The 20,988-nt window shown below is 25.9% G+C and overlaps 2 protein-coding genes across 4 annotated transcripts in view; both read left to right on the top strand.

The window, feature by feature from the left end:
- The window catches only part of LOC111618633 (GTPase-activating Rap/Ran-GAP domain-like protein 3), a 148,678-nt gene extending 136,705 nt beyond the window's left edge, over positions 1-11,973 (top strand). The window contains 19 exon segments of the mRNA XM_023360195.1: positions 1,794-1,897; positions 2,851-2,962; positions 4,278-4,323; positions 4,405-4,511; positions 4,577-4,692; positions 4,823-4,927; positions 5,932-6,006; positions 6,102-6,165; positions 6,257-6,307; positions 6,389-6,487; positions 8,404-8,517; positions 9,018-9,181; positions 9,407-9,565; positions 9,641-9,707; positions 9,803-9,883; positions 10,236-10,354; positions 10,431-10,545; positions 10,614-10,795; positions 11,625-11,973. Coding sequence (XP_023215963.1) covers positions 1,794-1,897; positions 2,851-2,962; positions 4,278-4,323; positions 4,405-4,511; positions 4,577-4,692; positions 4,823-4,927; positions 5,932-6,006; positions 6,102-6,165; positions 6,257-6,307; positions 6,389-6,487; positions 8,404-8,517; positions 9,018-9,181; positions 9,407-9,565; positions 9,641-9,707; positions 9,803-9,883; positions 10,236-10,354; positions 10,431-10,545; positions 10,614-10,795; positions 11,625-11,906 — 2,162 coding nt within the window. The 3' untranslated portion in view covers positions 11,907-11,973.
- Positions 11,974-13,121: 1,148 nt separating this feature from the next.
- On the top strand, positions 13,122-20,426 carry LOC111618897 (GTPase-activating Rap/Ran-GAP domain-like protein 3). 3 transcript variants are annotated; one of them, XM_023360526.1, is made up of 18 exons: positions 13,122-13,253; positions 14,570-14,615; positions 14,697-14,803; positions 14,869-14,984; positions 15,115-15,219; positions 16,224-16,298; positions 16,394-16,457; positions 16,549-16,599; positions 16,681-16,779; positions 16,861-16,974; positions 17,475-17,638; positions 17,860-18,018; positions 18,094-18,160; positions 18,256-18,336; positions 18,689-18,807; positions 18,884-18,998; positions 19,067-19,248; positions 20,114-20,426. In XM_023360526.1, exons 1-18 carry the CDS (start codon positions 13,232-13,234, stop codon positions 20,357-20,359), a joined length of 1,932 nt encoding a protein of 643 aa, XP_023216294.1. In that variant the 5' UTR covers positions 13,122-13,231; the 3' UTR covers positions 20,360-20,426. The 3 variants fall into 3 exon arrangements, with proteins under 3 accessions (XP_023216294.1, XP_023216310.1, XP_023216301.1); XM_023360542.1 differs by having other exon boundaries at positions 20,078-20,253; XM_023360533.1 differs by having other exon boundaries at positions 20,069-20,253.
- Positions 20,427-20,988: the final 562 nt, after the last annotated feature.

Raw genomic sequence — 20,988 nt, 5'->3', positions numbered from 1 at the left:
TCTCTATATGCGACGTTTCCTAACTAATTTTAACTCACACTACATCCTCAAATAGCTTCTCTGTCATTATTCAAAGATGCGTCATTTTTTTAAAACTTTACCGGTGTCAACAGCAACAGCAGAATAAAGTTTTTCAAAAATGAAATTAATCAAAATGTATTTAAGAAACAGCATGTCACAACGCTGTCTTAGCTCTTTGGCAACTATAACAATTGAAAAAACAATAGCTTGTCAACTTGATTTAGAGGAAGTGATTGACTGATTTGCAAATGAAAAGGTAAAAAAACAACAATTTTGTAGCTTTTTTATGTATTATTAGTGAGATTGCGGCCAAAGTTTTCATCTCTAAAACGTCAAACGTCGAGCGCCACTTACAAGATAGCGGCTCGACGTTCGACGTTCACGTTTACTTATAATATTATAAGTTCGTAATATATAATTTCCTCTTATTTATTTTTGGCTTTACGTATAAGGATCTATAAACATGAAATTAATATTATTAGTAGTATATATTTTATTGAACAATTAACACTATGATAATGTGCGATACAATTGTAAAATATAGAATATTTATGCATAAATAAGAAACCATTAGCATTAAATATAGATCATACAACCGAACATAGAAACGAGAGATTAATACAGGTCACGTACATGTTTTGTTTGCTGTTATCCGTTCAGTCGTTTCCTACTTTTAGTGACCCCTGTGAACAATGCTGCTTCAGAGTTTTCTATCTTCTTTCAGTTCTTTGTGTTACATATCGATGATGGTTTTGATAGTATCCGACCTTCTTGTATTTTTCCCCCTCTTCCTCTTCTATTCCTTCCAACTTTTCTATCATTCTCGAGGGAATCCACAGTACTTTAAAACTTCAATTTAAATATATTCGAGTTATATATTATACAATCTAGAACGTATTAGCTATGACTTCGAATTGACCTGAAACTATATAAGTGTAAAGACTAGTCTCTGTGTATTCTCTTTTATATCACTAAGTATTGTTTGAATCATTTCGTGATTACAATTGTGTGTGTGTTTTTTTTACCTTTTTTTAATAATCATTATTTGATTTTTAGATATAATTTTATATATTCTGTACGAAATTATTGCTAAAAATGACTGATTCGAATAAAAGTCTTGCTCTTTATATTCTTCACTTTGCACCCCCTAATGCAATATGCCAATTATAATTTTTACAAAATTTAAATATACTTTTTGCTTATTTTTTATTGAAACTTTTTATTATTAACTTATACAGGGCTGTTCAAAAATATCGCACCAGAGGATGCTTTCATAGCGCGTATTTATGTACAGTACAGTACTGTACAGTATCATACGGGGATGTCAGAGGAACATGTAATTTACAATGTAAATCGTGTTATAAGCATTAAGATATGCCGTATAATTAATTTATTACTTAATTAATTAATGTGTAACTTAGAAAATCACAGTATGATACGTGTGCTTTAATTGAAAGCATCCTCTGATGCGAACAACCCTGTATAATACTTTCTAACATTTGCATTAAAAGATTAGAAATTTTAAAAGAAAAATATCATAAAATAGGAGATTAAAACGAAATCAATTCAACAAAAATTAATAAAATTATCATCTTCGTTAATTAGAAATTAATTAGTTAAAGTAAACAGTAAGAAGAAGGGAATGTTTTTATTTAATTATTTAAGTAAAAGTTAGAAAACTTTTCTAATTCTATTAGCAGCTTTAAACTCTTTTATTTTAACAAATAATTTTTAAAAAATATAAATAAAATATATGTTTTCTTACATTATAGGGGATATGACAGGGAGGTATTCTATCTATACAATTTATGAAGGTCATGAGATTATGTTCCATGTTTCGACACTTTTGCCTTATTCCAAGGACAATCGTCAGCAGGTAAATATTAAAAAAAAATTACTTAATTATACAATTTTATTACGTGAAATCTAATAAAAGTAATATCAATGTTTTATCTGGTAAATTTTATTACATTATTAAATGTAAACACAACCTTTATAAACCTTTGTAACAATGTAAACCTTTTAATCATGAAAATTATGATTTTGCATGCGAATTTGTATGCAATTTCACAATTTATTTTTCCGAAAAGTACTTTTAAACTCTGTAATTTTAATATTAAAGTTTTATTAATAAATAAAGTTATTTTATCGGCATTGTTTAAAATTAATAATATTGTTATGAGCCATCCATTGAGGCAAATAAATCGTTTCAGCTTTGTAGAATGAGTAAGTCATCTGAAAATCCTAATGGGGTTGTTTGCTTGTCAAAGGTCTCCCAGGAAATAACTGGTAATCCCTCCCTTTTCGTGTGATAGCTTATTGGAATCTACTGGGTCATTAAGCTACTGCTACAGGTCCCTTTCCATAATATAAATGCAATAACTTTATTAAACTCATCGATTATATAGCATTTTGATAACAATTTGCTTCGTTTACTGTTAAAAATTTGATATAATCTATTTTTAAATTCTCTTTAAAATTGCATAGATTATCAGAATATAAAAACTTCATATATTCCCCTTTCCTTTCTTTACAATAGACCTTTCAGTAAACTCTAATCATAATAGGGTAATTCTTCAGTACAATAAATCATTAACAGTGGCACATTATAGCTTTATGGGGCCCAGGAAAATTTGAATTAGGGGGCCCCGTGTATAATGACTTCAAACATTTCTCAATTGCCTGGGGCTCCTTATTTGGTAGGGCCCTTTTTTACTAATGGCATATCACGCCACTGTACATTAACAGCATTCAAAGTATGGTAGATTATAAAACACCTGTCACAGAGTAATTTTATATATATTTTCATTATTTATTTATTATTTTTAGGTAGAAAGGAAGAGACATATTGGAAATGATATAGTAAATATCATATTCTTAGATGGGAATAATGAGGATTTTTCAAATTTCAAGCCTTCCATGATCAAGTCGCAATTTACACGTATCCTTTTCTATCATTTTACTAAATATAATATTAAAAATAATTAACTATTAAGTAAAAATATATAAAACCTGTCTGAATTTAAACTTTAGATATGTAAATTAACACATCATTTTCCTAAATATTAAATGAAAAGAAAAACTGTAAATAATAATAATAATAATTAAGAAATTTGATGATGGATGATTTTTAACTTAAGAGAAAATCATAAAAATAGGAATTTAAATGATAAAAATTAAATATAAATTATTTTTATTGTAGTTAACAAATTTAACTGAAAGATTTACATTATTATTATAGTTTAAAAATACATTAATCATAGAAGAAACTTACTTTTATTGCTCAAATCCTCTCATTTAATTTCTTACAGAATTTATGACAGACATTAAAATATTTTATTACAGCAAATTATAATAAATTCTTTAGTATCTATCATAATTCATTAAAGTTATTCCACTTTATAAAGAATTATAATAAAAAGATTATTTATTGTTAAAAGTATATAACTAATATAAATTTAAGGACATAGAAATTCCATTTATTTCTCAATGAAAACAAAGAAAAAAATAAATCAAAATCATTTTTTTTTATATATATTATTTTTTATATCTGGAAATATTATTATTATATAAATAAATATTGATTTTTATAGTAGTACTGTGGCTGTATCTTTTGTTATTGTCTTTTTTTTATTATTTTTATTTTTAATAAAAGATATTTTGTGATGTTGATAAATAAAAGGAAATATTTGTTCTGTAAAAATAAGATAAAACTCTGAGGAAGACAAATAACTTCTTAACATAATAATTTCCTTTAATAAATTCATTCTTTTAATCATTTATAAATATCAATTACAGTTAATTATATGTAATTTTAAATAAAGGATTATTTATGAACTTTTTTAACTGCTAGATCTGTCACTGGAAGGATCAATTGACAAGTGTAATGCAGTCCAATGCACTATAATATTCCATACAAATATATAGAATAGTTGAATGTATATAGGACAAGTTGCAGCTTAGGGCCTTATATTATTTTTACATGTATCACTATTTGGTAGAGGGAAAGGGCCACAACAAATGTAAATCCAGCCCTGCCTGTAAATAAGTTTTGCACTATATAGATCCTTCTGTATGCATATTTTTAATTAAATAATAAAATATTTGGGTTCAAACATCTTAATTTATGTTATCAAATAGAATTTTTTTTTTAATATATTGTACTCTGTTAGAATTATTTTGTAATCTCTGTAATAAAGGAAAGATTTTGATTGTCCAATAAAATGGAATTATATTTTCTTATCCTTCATATAAAGATATATTTGCTGTTGTAAGCCATAGCAGGGAGGATGATTCTTATAGGTAAAATAAATAAAATTTTATAATTTTTTTTTATGAATTTTTAAAAGATTTTAATGTATTATTATTATCTTTTAAAAATAGATTATCAGTTTATTCAGAAGAATCAGTTCCATTATTTGGTCCAACTTTACCATGTCCACCTTTTTTTACAAATCATCAAGAATTTCGAGACTTCTTACTTGTTAAATGTTAGTTTTTATTATTAATTTTATTTTATTTTTAAGGATATAATTTAATATATTTTTTTTAATAGTAATAAATGGAGAAAAAGCTGCCTTTAACACTCCAACATTTGCTCAGAAGAGAGAACGTACTTTAGAAATGTTAATTAAGGATTTATATGCAGAACATATGTCAGAAAATAGAAGTGTAAGTTATAAATAATAATAATAAAAAAGATTTTTTAAGGGAATTAATTTAAGGTTAAAATGTATATAAAATTTATTTAATAATTAAATTAGAATTTATTTATTTTAATCAATTAAAATAAAATTTCTAGAACATGTTGAATCGTCGTGCTTTTAGCGACGTTCTTCCAGAAGCACCAAAAGGATCAAGAAGAAAAGAAGAAGCACGTCAAGTCGAATTTGTAAGAATAGGACAGGTAATTATAGGATAATGTCTTAACTTATCAACTCAATTTATTGTAGAAAATGATTATAATTATATTATAAAATAAAGTAATATGTGTGAAGTTGACGAAGAGAAAACATAATAAAATTTATTTTATCCTTATCAGTTACTTTTTTACTTTATTAGAAAGTAACAATTATATATCTTTATCATTATACAAGTGGTTTCTTTATTGTAATTTACGTGGTAAAATTTTTATTAAACAAACCAGAAAATTCTCTTGAGGTTATTTAATGTCGTTATAAGAGGGGGAAAGATTAATGTTTTGTCTTGAGAGATTTATAAATTATTGTTAAATTTACTTAAAATATAATCCATTTATATCATTACCTTAATTAATTTATAGTAATATATTACTTAAAAGTTTTCTCTCTTTTATATAACAACTTAATCTTAGTGAATAATAACTTAAAGAAATTATTTATAAAATTTGTTTTCATATGAGAATTAACATTTAATAATAATAATAATATTATTATTTTTATATTAAAAAAACTCTTATTTTTCAAATCATTTTGTATTGATTTTTATAGAAAATTTGATTTTATTTTCAAATAAAAAAGAATCATAAAATATAAATATTTATATATTTTGGTTTGTTTTTTTTATTATTGTTTTATACAAGAATATTTTTTTATGGCCACAGTTTCTAGACTGTTGAATATAAGTTATATTCAATATTCAACATACTTGAATATATCTGGTTTTATATTCTTGTATTTTCATATTGATCCATCATGATATTCAATATAAACTATTGAGTTTTCTATTGGATTTTTATTCAGCTAACATTTTGTATATTTATTAACTACAAATAAATAAATAAATATGATTTTATACCTTTATAAAATTTAATTCTTTATCAAAATTGAATTGTTTCTTATGATGTTGCTGAGATTCTTTACATCTGTTTGTTTCTAATTTAAAATATGTATAGTGATATTGAATGAATAATTCATGAGGTTGCTCTTATAGGCATTAAAACTGGATACCATAGTAAAAGGAGATGCACCCACTAGTTTGGCAACTACAAGTATTTTTAAGAGAGAGGTAAGTAAATAATGGGTTTAACTTCAGTTATAATTTAATTTAAATACATTTTATATGAAATTAACTGCACGATTCTGGCTTCTTTTTTTTAATAGCCATGGGAACCGCATTGCTTCTATCCAGATTTTCCTAATGAAGTTATCTGTGGAGATTCTTGGGGTATAATTATAATTAAATAAAAATTTTGTAATTATTTTTATTTATATTTTAAATTTTATTAAATATACGGCTATAAAATTAATGTTTTCAGACGATAATAAAGTCGTTCTAGCCACTGAAATTGGAGTATTTCTGATAGAAGGTAATTTATTATAATTTTATTAATTAATTAATTTATATATATATATAAACATTACTTATTTTTAATATTCGTTAATGTTAGAAGGTATGAGCCACCGTTTAATAATTGATAGAACTGTTCAAGTAAAACAATTAAGCGTTGCAGAAGCGCATGGAATTCTTCTTGTTCGTGTTGAGAAAGGTTAATTTTTGTACATTTTATTTATTTTGTAAGTAAGAAAAAAAATATATTTTTTTATTAATTATAAACTTNTTTTTTTGTGTGTGTAAATATTTAGGAATTATCTGTTGCTGAAGTACCTCAAATTATAACATTGGTGGATTCGCCGAGTGGGAACACGGATAATCAAATTTGTGTGGGATATAGACACCAATTTTATTTAATTAATGAGAAAAATAATAATTTGCATCATCTTTATACTGTAGATAGCCCAAGAGTACGTTTCTGAATATTTTATTATTTATCAATAATAAATATTATGCATGACATTATATATTTTTAACTCCAAAAGGTACACTTAGTGAATGCAATTGATATGTATGAAGATGATGAAGCAGAACTTCTTTTATCCTATAATCGTAAGTTATCGTAGTAGCATTTTTATTAAATTAATTATTAAGTTTTACAGCTTTTTTTTTGGTTGCCAACATTCACTATTTTTATACATAACAAGATACGACGCACTTACAGAAGGTAAATGAAGACGAAGCACCCCAATTTAGCTTCCAATGGAATTCTGTACCAGAATCTGTAGGTAAGATTTCTGAATTTTTTTTCTCGTTATATGTCACTTAGGAATAATTTTTAAATGACATAACTGCATAAAGAATAGACTTGTCTATAAAAAAATGAATGTAAAATTAATTTTTGAGCTCGTTATTTTATTCATGAATACTCTAACTGGATGAAGGGATAATGGAAGTAGAAAGAATTCTTTGATTTATGAAGTGTTGTGAACTGACTCTTATCACGTTCCACAGCATCTTGTTACTTTCTTCCCATTTTCTTTTCAATTGTTTTAGATTCCTCGTTAGTTTTTATATCCTGACGTTTTCTTAACTTTCATAGAAACACATGCAATTAAATTTTTCTTTATATTATTTTAGTCTGTGCCTTTCCATATGTACTGGCTTTTACAATGGACACAATTGAAATCAGATTAGTAATTAATGGAAATTTAGTGCATAGTATGACAATGCCTAAATTAAAATTTATCACAACAAAGGTAATTTGATTACCATAATTGTTTTTATAATTTTAAATTAATTTAAATAAATGATTATTAATTAAATCTTTTACAGAATGATATATATTTCACAAGCACGGCACCTGAATTTTTTGAAGTTAAGCGAGAACGCGTAAAAGTATGATGTTGCTGAGATTCTTTACATCTGTTTGTTTCTAATTTAAAATATGTATAGTGATATTGAATGAATAATTCATGAGGTTGCTCTTATAGGCATTAAAACTGGATACCATAGTAAAAGGAGATGCACCCACTAGTTTGGCAACTACAAGTATTTTTAAGAGAGAGGTAAGTAAATAATGGGTTTAACTTCAGTTATAATTTAATTTAAATACATTTTATATGAAATTAACTGCACGATTCTGGCTTCTTTTTTTTAATAGCCATGGGAACCGCATTGCTTCTATCCAGATTTTCCTAATGAAGTTATCTGTGGAGATTCTTGGGGTATAATTATAATTAAATAAAAATTTTGTAATTATTTTTATTTATATTTTAAATTTTATTAAATATACGGCTATAAAATTAATGTTTTCAGACGATAATAAAGTCGTTCTAGCCACTGAAATTGGAGTATTTCTGATAGAAGGTAATTTATTATAATTTTATTAATTAATTAATTTATATATATATATAAACATTACTTATTTTTAATATTCGTTAATGTTAGAAGGTATGAGCCACCGTTTAATAATTGATAGAACTGTTCAAGTAAAACAATTAAGCGTTGCAGAAGCGCATGGAATTCTTCTTGTTCGTGTTGAGAAAGGTTAATTTTTGTACATTTTATTTATTTTGTAAGTAAGAAAAAAAATATATTTTTTTATTAATTATAAACTTTATAATAAAGGAAGAGATAGTCGAATTCATGTATTTCGATTATCGGATTTCGAAGATGAGAAATCGGAATCTTCAACAAAGAGCAAAAACGACTTGAAAGATCATAAATTAGAAAGAACTAAAGGTAAAATAATTTATTAAATTTTATATGTTTCTTCCCCCAAAATATTAATTTTACGTCTTATTCAAATTCTATTTTCATTTTTCTGTTTGGAAATGAAATCAAAATCAATTATTCTATTCTATTTTATTATATTATTTTTTTTTCTTGAATTATTATGCTTTCTCCATTATTATACATCTGCACAAACAAACTGTACTTTCAAAGATATTTTTCAAAAGAATATTATATATATAAATATTTTTTTTTTTTTCAAATTACTGGTTGTTCCTATGACACACATTCTTATATACTTGTAAACTTCTTTGACCTTTCAAGAAAATATATCAATACCTTTACATATTTTGCTTTCTGTAATGTTATTTTTAATATATAATATAATAAAATTTAAGATTTTTATATGTAATATACGCAAATATACATCACCTTTTGACATTATTCTTCATAGTTTTTTGAATTATATGCTATGTAAGTGATGGAATTATATAATTTTTATATCTTAGGTTGTCATTTATATGCAGTTAGTAGGCCAGGCTGTAGTCATTTACGAATGGTTGTAGCTATAGGAAAAAAACTATTGTTAATGCAATGGCGCCATTCCGCTGCATGGACAGCTTGGTGTTCTTCATCCGATACAGATACCGTTGAGGGATTTCAATTTATCAGGGTGAGAAACTTCAATTTAAGAAATTCAACGTCTAACTCTTTTGAGAATAACTTCCTTTTTTTTTTATTTATTTATTTATTACTGTAGCAGCAAACTCTTCTCAATAAAATACCAAATGCTCTTCCAAGGCATAATGCTCATGAATTTAATTATAGTGTCTTATAAATATTTTAATAGTACTGTATTCAAGTTTATAATTCTTTTTTTGTGTGTATAAATATTTAGGAATTATCTGTTGCTGAAGTACCTCAAATTATAACATTGGTGGATTCGCCGAGTGGGAACACGGATAATCAAATTTGTGTGGGATATAGACACCAATTTTATTTAATTAATGAGAAAAATAATAATTTGCATCATCTTTATACTGTAGATAGCCCAAGAGTACGTTTCTGAATATTTTATTATTTATAAATAATAAATATTATGCATGACATTATATATTTTTAACTCCAAAAGGTACACTTAGTGAATGCAATTGATATGTATGAAGATGATGAAGCAGAACTTCTTTTATCCTATAATCGTAAGTTATCGTAGTAGCATTTTTATTAAATTAATTATTAAGTTTTACAGCTTTTTTTTTGGTTGCCAACATTCACTATTTTTATACATAACAAGATACGACGCACTTACAGAAGGTAAATGAAGACGAAGCACCCCAATTTAGCTTCCAATGGAATTCTGTACCAGAATCTGTAGGTAAGATTTCTGAATTTTTTTTCTCGTTATATGTCACTTAGGAATAATTTTTAAATGACATAACTGCATAAAGAATAGACTTGTCTATAAAAAAATGAATGTAAAATTAATTTTTGAGCTCGTTATTTTATTCATGAATACTCTAACTGGATGAAGGGATAATGGAAGTAGAAAGAATTCTTTGATTTATGAAGTGTTGTGAACTGACTCTTATCACGTTCCACAGCATCTTGTTACTTTCTTCCCATTTTCTTTTCAATTGTTTTAGATTCCTCGTTAGTTTTTATATCCTGACGTTTTCTTAACTTTCATAGAAACACATGCAATTAAATTTTTCTTTATATTATTTTAGTCTGTGCCTTTCCATATGTACTGGCTTTTACAATGGACACAATTGAAATCAGATTAGTAATTAATGGAAATTTAGTGCATAGTATGACAATGCCTAAATTAAAATTTATCACAACAAAGGTAATTCGATTACCATAATTGTTTTTATAATTTTAAATTAATTTAAATAAATGATTATTAATTAAATCTTTTACAGAATGATATATATTTCACAAGCACGGCACCTGAATTTTTTGAAGTTAAGCGAGAACGCGTAAAAGTAGATAGAATGGAACGTGACCCTAGTTTATCTCCACCATCTTCACCTCATAGTAAGAGTATAAAACATTTTATTCCCTCGCAAATTTTACGTATTTTCATAACATGGACATTAATCTAGGTTCTGCTCCAGTCGTCGCGATGGACACACCTAAACCATTCCGAATATATCGTATATCATTTGGGTGCCTAACTGGTGGTACCCCTCCTGTCAGACGAGTCCCTACTCCCTCCATACCGTCTCCACCATCTATGCTCAATGCTCCCATGTTGGGAGTCAATTACCTTTCCCCAGACAATCAAGTAAGAGTTTTCATCTTTTATGTATTTAATATTGATATATTATTACTTTGAATCTATTTTATTTTTTTATTATATACAAAAGTCTTGTGTTTATTATATTATTTTATTATTATTATTATTACAAAGTTTTAGTTTCATTTTCTAACGTTTATTTTCAACTGATTTTTTACATAATTCACACATAGTTTATTATATAATAATATAATAAACACTGGAAAGAAGCGGGGAAGATAAATAATCCTCATTACGTTACACAAGTTAATAAAATATTCAATACTTTACCAACGATGCTCCAGCAAAAGAAAAAATGGAATATGTTAAAAAAAAATCCAACAACGAGATGAGTAACTTTCCCGGCTGTTAAAAGTAAAAAAAACTCGTATCTTATTAAGCAAAATAAATAAAATTGTATATGGCGCCATCTGTTATGAGATTTTGTAAAAAATTTTTTAAATTATTTTAAAATGGCAAAAAGCTTAATTTTGAGGGTAGGGATGAGTTTTATAAGAAAGTGCGAATGTTAATAAAGATTTTATTTGTTATTAAGTTTTATCTCTCTCGAAATCTGACACATGACACCCTCTATCTTCTCAACCTATCGATCTTTAACCACCAAAATTTAACAGCATTAATGCCCTTCATATACAAGCCACCATGCCGAATTTCGTTACTTAATCGTCACTACATCTTGAGATATTAAACGAAATACTTTCCCTCGTTAAGTATACTTAACAGCCGGGAAAGTAAAACAAGAGACAAATTTTTATTTTATTTTACCTTTGTTTTCTTTATTTCTTTTCTTTTTCTTTTCCGTTTTTTGTACGAGAAGGTTAATCATCATCTGACTTGATGTTCCTGCTCTCAGGACGGCAGTAAGGAGTATCGACTGCGTGCTGATCAAAGACCTAGTCGAAGTGCCACCTCTTCACCCATACCACAAATCCCTATCGTTTTACATCACCAGACATCACCCAAAAGAGGACTAAACAAAGACCATACTCATTCTGCGAGTTCCGATTCTGGTATTGGGAAAAGTTTAGGTTCGTCACCTCCACCGAGTCCCAACATCTTTTGTGATGTTCGTGAAGAAACGACTTTCGACGTGAAATGACTTTGTTGAAGAACTATGAGGTTGACATATTTTTCATTCTAATCTTCGTCGATTCTCTTAAAAAAAATATGTATAAACCGAACAAGAGATCCTGAAATATTCAAAAATTGACATCTGTTGTATTTCACAATGGTACAAAATATATATTTACCAATGCAATTATTTGATGTTTATATTCTTTATGAAGTGGGAAAAAAAAAGAGTTTTCTTAACACTACTTTGATGTGATTTTTATTTGTATTTATATATCTATACAACTGTTTTTAATCTCTTCCTTACTTTTTTTACATGTACACAAGAATCAATACGGGAATTTATTATAATTTTTTTTTTAACTTATAAATTTACTTNTGTTTTATCTGGTAAATTTTATTACATTATTAAATGTAAACACAACCTTTATAAACCTTTGTAACAATGTAAACCTTTTAATCATGAAAATTATGATTTTGCATGCGAATTTGTATGCAATTTCACAATTTATTTTTCCGAAAAGTACTTTTAAACTCTGTAATTTTAATATTAAAGTTTTATTAATAAATAAAGTTATTTTATCGGCATTGTTTAAAATTAATAATATTGTTATGAGCCATCCATTGAGGCAAATAAATCGTTTCAGCTTTGTAGAATGAGTAAGTCATCTGAAAATCCTAATGGGGTTGTTTGCTTGTCAAAGGTCTCCCAGGAAATAACTGGTAATCCCTCCCTTTTCGTGTGATAGCTTATTGGAATCTACTGGGTCATTAAGCTACTGCTACAGGTCCCTTTCCATAATATAAATGCAATAACTTTATTAAACTCATCGATTATATAGCATTTTGATAACAATTTGCTTCGTTTACTGTTAAAAATTTGATATAATCTATTTTTAAATTCTCTTTAAAATTGCATAGATTATCAGAATATAAAAACTTCATATATTCCCCTTTCCTTTCTTTACAATAGACCTTTCAGTAAACTCTAATCATAATAGGGTAATTCTTCAGTACAATAAATCATTAACAGTGGCACATTATAGCTTTATGGGGCCCAGGAAAATTTGAATTAGGGGGCCCCGTGTATAATGACTTCAAACATTTCTCAATTGCCTGGGGCTCCTTATTTGGTAGGGCCCTTTTTTACTAATGGCATATCACGCCACTGTACATTAACAGCATTCAAAGTATGGTAGATTATAAAACACCTGTCACAGAGTAATTTTATATATATTTTCATTATTTATTTATTATTTTTAGGTAGAAAGGAAGAGACATATTGGAAATGATATAGTAAATATCATATTCTTAGATGGGAATAATGAGGATTTTTCAAATTTCAAGCCTTCCATGATCAAGTCGCAATTTACACGTATCCTTTTCTATCATTTTACTAAATATAATATTAAAAATAATTAACTATTAAGTAAAAATATATAAAACCTGTCTGAATTTAAACTTTAGATATGTAAATTAACACATCATTTTCCTAAATATTAAATGAAAAGAAAAACTGTAAATAATAATAATAATAATTAAGAAATTTGATGATGGATGATTTTTAACTTAAGAGAAAATCATAAAAATAGGAATTTAAATGATAAAAATTAAATATAAATTATTTTTATTGTAGTTAACAAATTTAACTGAAAGATTTACATTATTATTATAGTTTAAAAATACATTAATCATAGAAGAAACTTACTTTTATTGCTCAAATCCTCTCATTTAATTTCTTACAGAATTTATGACAGACATTAAAATATTTTATTACAGCAAATTATAATAAATTCTTTAGTATCTATCATAATTCATTAAAGTTATTCCACTTTATAAAGAATTATAATAAAAAGATTATTTATTGTTAAAAGTATATAACTAATATAAATTTAAGTACATAGAAATTCCATTTATTTCTCAATGAAAACAAAGAAAAAAATAAATCAAAATCATTTTTTTTTATATATATTATTTTTTATATCTGGAAATATTATTATTATATAAATAAATATTGATTTTTATAGTAGTACTGTGGCTGTATCTTTTGTTATTGTCTTTTTTTTTATTATTTTTATTTTTAATAAAAGATATTTTGTGATGTTGATAAATAAAAGGAAATATTTGTTCTGTAAAAATAAGATAAAACTCTGAGGAAGACAAATAACTTCTTAACATAATAATTTCCTTTAATAAATTCATTCTTTTAATCATTTATAAATATCAATTACAGTTAATTATATGTAATTTTAAATAAAGGATTATTTATGAACTTTTTTAACTGCTAGATCTGTCACTGGAAGGATCAATTGACAAGTGTAATGCAGTCCAATGCACTATAATATTCCATACAAATATATAGAATAGTTGAATGTATATAGGACAAGTTGCAGCTTAGGGCCTTATATTATTTTTACATGTATCACTATTTGGTAGAGGGAAAGGGCCACAACAAATGTAAATCCAGCCCTGCCTGTAAATAAGTTTTGCACTATATAGATCCTTCTGTATGCATATTTTTAATTAAATAATAAAATATTTGGGTTCAAACATCTTAATTTATGTTATCAAATAGAATTTTTTTTTTAATATATTGTACTCTGTTAGAATTATTTTGTAATCTCTGTAATAAAGGAAAGATTTTGATTGTCCAATAAAATGGAATTATATTTTCTTATCCTTCATATAAAGATATATTTGCTGTTGTAAGCCATAGCAGGGAGGATGATTCTTATAGGTAAAATAAATAAAATTTTATAATTTTTTTTTATGAATTTTTAAAAGATTTTAATGTATTATTATTATCTTTTAAAAATAGATTATCAGTTTATTCAGAAGAATCAGTTCCATTATTTGGTCCAACTTTACCATGTCCACCTTTTTTTACAAATCATCAAGAATTTCGAGACTTCTTACTTGTTAAATGTTAGTTTTTATTATTAATTTTATTTTATTTTTAAGGATATAATTTAATATATTTTTTTTAATAGTAATAAATGGAGAAAAAGCTGCCTTTAACACTCCAACATTTGCTCAGAAGAGAGAACGTACTTTAGAAATGTTAATTAAGGATTTATATGCAGAACATATGTCAGAAAATAGAAGTGTAAGTTATAAATAATAATAATAAAAAAGATTTTTTAAGGGAATTAATTTAAGGTTAAAATGTATATAAAATTTATTTAATAATTAAATTAGAATTTATTTATTTTAATCAATTAAAATAAAATTTCTAGAACATGTTGAATCGTCGTGCTTTTAGCGACGTTCTTCCAGAAGCACCAAAAGGATCAAGAAGAAAAGAAGAAGCACGTCAAGTCGAATTTGTAAGAATAGGACAGGTAATTATAGGATAATGTCTTAACTTATCAACTCAATTTATTGTAGAAAATGATTATAATTATATTATAAAATAAAGTAATATGTGTGAAGTTGACGAAGAGAAAACATAATAAAATTTATTTTATCCTTATCAGTTACTTTTTTACTTTATTAGAAAGTAACAATTATATATCTTTATCATTATACAAGTGGTTTCTTTATTGTAATTTACGTGGTAAAATTTTTATTAAACAAACCAGAAAATTCTCTTGAGGTTATTTAATGTCGTTATAAGAGGGGGAAAGATTAATGTTTTGTCTTGAGAGATTTATAAATTATTGTTAAATTTACTTAAAATATAATCCATTTATATCATTACCTTAATTAATTTATAGTAATATATTACTTAAAAGTTTTCTCTCTTTTATATAACAACTTAATCTTAGTGAATAATAACTTAAAGAAATTATTTATAAAATTTGTTTTCATATGAGAATTAACATTTAATAATAATAATAATATTATTATTTTTATATTAAAAAAACTCTTATTTTTCAAATCATTTTGTATTGATTTTTATAGAAAATTTGATTTTATTTTCAAATAAAAAAGAATCATAAAATATAAATATTTATATATTTTGGTTTGTTTTTTTTATTATTGTTTTATACAAGAATATTTTTTTATGGCCACAGTTTCTAGACTGTTGAATATAAGTTATATTCAATATTCAACATACTTGAATATATCTGGTTTTATATTCTTGTATTTTCATATTGATCCATCATGATATTCAATATAAACTATTGAGTTTTCTATTGGATTTTTATTCAGCTAACATTTTGTATATTTATTAACTACAAATAAATAAATAAATATGATTTTATACCTTTATAAAATTTAATTCTTTATCAAAATTGAATTGTTTCTTATGATGTTGCTGAGATTCTTTACATCTGTTTGTTTCTAATTTAAAATATGTATAGTGATATTGAATGAATAATTCATGAGGTTGCTCTTATAGGCATTAAAACTGGATACCATAGTAAAAGGAGATGCACCCACTAGTTTGGCAACTACAAGTATTTTTAAGAGAGAGGTAAGTAAATAATGGGTTTAACTTCAGTTATAATTTAATTTAAATACATTTTATATGAAATTAACTGCACGATTCTGGCTTCTTTTTTTTAATAGCCATGGGAACCGCATTGCTTCTATCCAGATTTTCCTAATGAAGTTATCTGTGGAGATTCTTGGGGTATAATTATAATTAAATAAAAATTTTGTAATTATTTTTATTTATATTTTAAATTTTATTAAATATACGGCTATAAAATTAATGTTTTCAGACGATAATAAAGTCGTTCTAGCCACTGAAATTGGAGTATTTCTGATAGAAGGTAATTTATTATAATTTTATTAATTAATTAATTTATATATATATATAAACATTACTTATTTTTAATATTCGTTAATGTTAGAAGGTATGAGCCACCGTTTAATAATTGATAGAACTGTTCAAGTAAAACAATTAAGCGTTGCAGAAGCGCATGGAATTCTTCTTGTTCGTGTTGAGAAAGGTTAATTTTTGTACATTTTATTTATTTTGTAAGTAAGAAAAAAAATATATTTTTTTATTAATTATAAACTTTATAATAAAGGAAGAGATAGTCGAATTCATGTATTTCGATTATCGGATTTCGAAGATGAGAAATCGGAATCTTCAACAAAGAGCAAAAACGACTTGAAAGATCATAAATTAGAAAGAACTAAAGGTAAAATAATTTATTAAATTTTATATGTTTCTTCCCCCAAAATATTAATTTTACGTCTTATTCAAATTCTATTTTCATTTTTCTGTTTGGAAATGAAATCAAAATCAATTATTCTATTCTATTTTATTATATTATTTTTTTTTCTTGAATTATTATGCTTTCTCCATTATTATACATCTGCACAAACAAACTGTACTTTCAAAGATATTTTTCAAAAGAATATTATATATATAAATATTTTTTTTTTTTTCAAATTACTGGTTGTTCCTATGACACACATTCTTATATACTTGTAAACTTCTTTGACCTTTCAAGAAAATATATCAATACCTTTACATATTTTGCTTTCTGTAATGTTATTTTTAATATATAATATAATAAAATTTAAGATTTTTATATGTAATATACGCAAATATACATCACCTTTTGACATTATTCTTCATAGTTTTTTGAATTATATGCTATGTAAGTGATGGAATTATATAATTTTTATATCTTAGGTTGTCATTTATATGCAGTTAGTAGGCCAGGCTGTAGTCATTTACGAATGGTTGTAGCTATAGGAAAAAAACTATTGTTAATGCAATGGCGCCATTCCGCTGCATGGACAGCTTGGTGTTCTTCATCCGATACAGATACCGTTGAGGGATTTCAATTTATCAGGGTGAGAAACTTCAATTTAAGAAATTCAACGTCTAACTCTTTTGAGAATAACTTCCTTTTTTATTTATTTATTTATTACTGTAGCAGCAAACTCTTCTCAATAAAATACCAAATGCTCTTCCAAGGCATAATGCTCATGAATTTAATTATAGTGTCTTATAAATATTTTAATAGTACTGTATTCAAGTTTATAATTCTTTTTTTGTGTGTATAAATATTTAGGAATTATCTGTTGCTGAAGTACCTCAAATTATAACATTGGTGGATTCGCCGAGTGGGAACACGGATAATCAAATTTGTGTGGGATATAGACACCAATTTTATTTAATTAATGAGAAAAATAATAATTTGCATCATCTTTATACTGTAGATAGCCCAAGAGTACGTTTCTGAATATTTTATTATTTATCAATAATAAATATTATGCATGACATTATATATTTTTAACTCCAAAAGGTACACTTAGTGAATGCAATTGATATGTATGAAGATGATGAAGCAGAACTTCTTTTATCCTATAATCGTAAGTTATCGTAGTAGCATTTTTATTAAATTAATTATTAAGTTTTACAGCTTTTTTTTTGGTTGCCAACATTCACTATTTTTATACATAACAAGATACGACGCACTTACAGAAGGTAAATGAAGACGAAGCACCCCAATTTAGCTTCCAATGGAATTCTGTACCAGAATCTGTAGGTAAGATTTCTGAATTTTTTTTCTCGTTATATGTCACTTAGGAATAATTTTTAAATGACATAACTGCATAAAGAATAGACTTGTCTATAAAAAAATGAATGTAAAATTAATTTTTGAGCTCGTTATTTTATTCATGAATACTCTAACTGGATGAAGGGATAATGGAAGTAGAAAGAATTCTTTGATTTATGAAGTGTTGTGAACTGACTCTTATCACGTTCCACAGCATCTTGTTACTTTCTTCCCATTTTCTTTTCAATTGTTTTAGATTCCTCGTTAGTTTTTATATCCTGACGTTTTCTTAACTTTCATAGAAACACATGCAATTAAATTTTTCTTTATATTATTTTAGTCTGTGCCTTTCCATATGTACTGGCTTTTACAATGGACACAATTGAAATCAGATTAGTAATTAATGGAAATTTAGTGCATAGTATGACAATGCCTAAATTAAAATTTATCACAACAAAGGTAATTTGATTACCATAATTGTTTTTATAATTTTAAATTAATTTAAATAAATGATTATTAATTAAATCTTTTACAGAATGATATATATTTCACAAGCACGGCACCTGAATTTTTTGAAGTTAAGCGAGAACGCGTAAAAGTAGATAGAATGGAACGTGACCCTAGTTTATCTCCACCATCTTCACCTCATAGTAAGAGTATAAAACATTTTATTCCCTCGCAAATTTTACGTATTTTCATAACATGGACATTAATCTAGGTTCTGCTCCAGTCGTCGCGATGGACACACCTAAACCATTCCGAATATATCGTATATCATTTGGGTGCCTAACTGGTGGTACCCCTCCTGTCAGACGAGTCCCTACTCCCTCCATACCGTCTCCACCATCTATGCTCAATGCTCCCATGTTGGGAGTCAATTACCTTTCCCCAGACAATCAAGTAAGAGTTTTCATCTTTTATGTATTTAATATTGATATATTATTACTTTGAATCTATTTTATTTTTTTATTATATACAAAAGTCTTGTGTTTATTATATTATTTTATTATTATTATTATTACAAAGTTTTAGTTTCATTTTCTAACGTTTATTTTCAACTGATTTTTTACATAATTCACACATAGTTTATTATATAATAATATAATAAACACTGGAAAGAAGCGGGGAAGATAAATAATCCTCATTACGTTACACAAGTTAATAAAATATTCAATACTTTACCAACGATGCTCCAGCAAAAGAAAAAATGGAATATGTTAAAAAAAAATCCAACAACGAGATGAGTAACTTTCCCGGCTGTTAAAAGTAAAAAAAACTCGTATCTTATTAAGCAAAATAAATAAAATTGTATATGGCGCCATCTGTTATGAGATTTTGTAAAAAATTTTTTAAATTATTTTAAAATGGCAAAAAGCTTAATTTTGAGGGTAGGGATGAGTTTTATAAGAAAGTGCGAATGTTAATAAAGATTTTATTTGTTATTAAGTTTTATCTCTCTCGAAATCTGACACATGACACCCTCTATCTTCTCAACCTATCGATCTTTAACCACCAAAATTTAACAGCATTAATGTCCTTCATATACAAGCCACCATGCCGAATTTCGTTACTTAATCGTCACTACATCTTGAGATATTAAACGAAATACTTTCCCTCGTTAAGTATACTTAACAGCCGGGAAAGTAAAACAAGAGACAAATTTTTATTTTATTTTACCTTTGTTTTCTTTATTTCTTTTCTTTTTCTTTTCCGTTTTTTGTACGAGAAGGTTAATCATCATCTGACTTGATGTTCCTGCTCTCAGGACGGCAGTAAGGAGTATCGACTGCGTGCTGATCAAAGACCTAGTCGAAGTGCCACCTCTTCACCCATACCACAAATCCCTATCGTTTTACATCACCAGACATCACCCAAAAGAGGACTAAACAAAGACCATACTCATTCTGCGAGTTCCGATTCTGGTATTGGGAAAAGTTTAGGTTCGTCACCTCCACCGAGTCCCAACATCTTTTGTGATGTTCGTGAAGAAACGACTTTCGACGTGAAATGACTTTGTTGAAGAACTATGAGGTTGACATATTTTTCATTCTAATCTTCGTCGATTCTCTTAAAAAAAATATGTATAAACCGAACAAGAGATCCTGAAATATTCAAAAATTGACATCTGTTGTATTTCACAATGGTACAAAATATATATTTACCAATGCAATTATTTGATGTTTATATTCTTTATGAAGTGGGAAAAAAAAAGAGTTTTCTTAACACTACTTTGATGTGATTTTTATTTGTATTTATATATCTATACAACTGTTTTTAATCTCTTCCTTACTTTTTTTACATGTACACAAGAATCAATACGGGAATTTATTATAATTTTTTTTTTAACTTATAAATTTACTTTGGTTTCAGTTTTATTTTTATTTATATATCTATACAACTGTTTTTAATCTCTTCCTTACTTTTTTTACATGTACACAAGAATCAATACGGGAATTTATTATAATTTTTTTTTTAACTTATAAATTTACTTTGGTTTCAGTTTTATTTTTTTTTTAATGTAAGTAATAATGTTAGAATCATAATAAATGAATACAAAATGCAAATTACCTTTTTCTAAATCACAAGAAATAATAAAGAAATTAATCTTTTTCTAAACCGAATTTGATATTATGAAATGCA

This window comes from Centruroides sculpturatus, unplaced genomic scaffold, assembly GCF_000671375.1.
Source record: "Centruroides sculpturatus isolate CEXI.00-Female unplaced genomic scaffold, Cexi_2.0 scaffold67, whole genome shotgun sequence".
Lineage (NCBI taxonomy): Eukaryota > Metazoa > Arthropoda > Arachnida > Scorpiones > Buthidae > Centruroides > Centruroides sculpturatus.
This window is presented reverse-complemented; position numbering and strand designations above follow the sequence as displayed.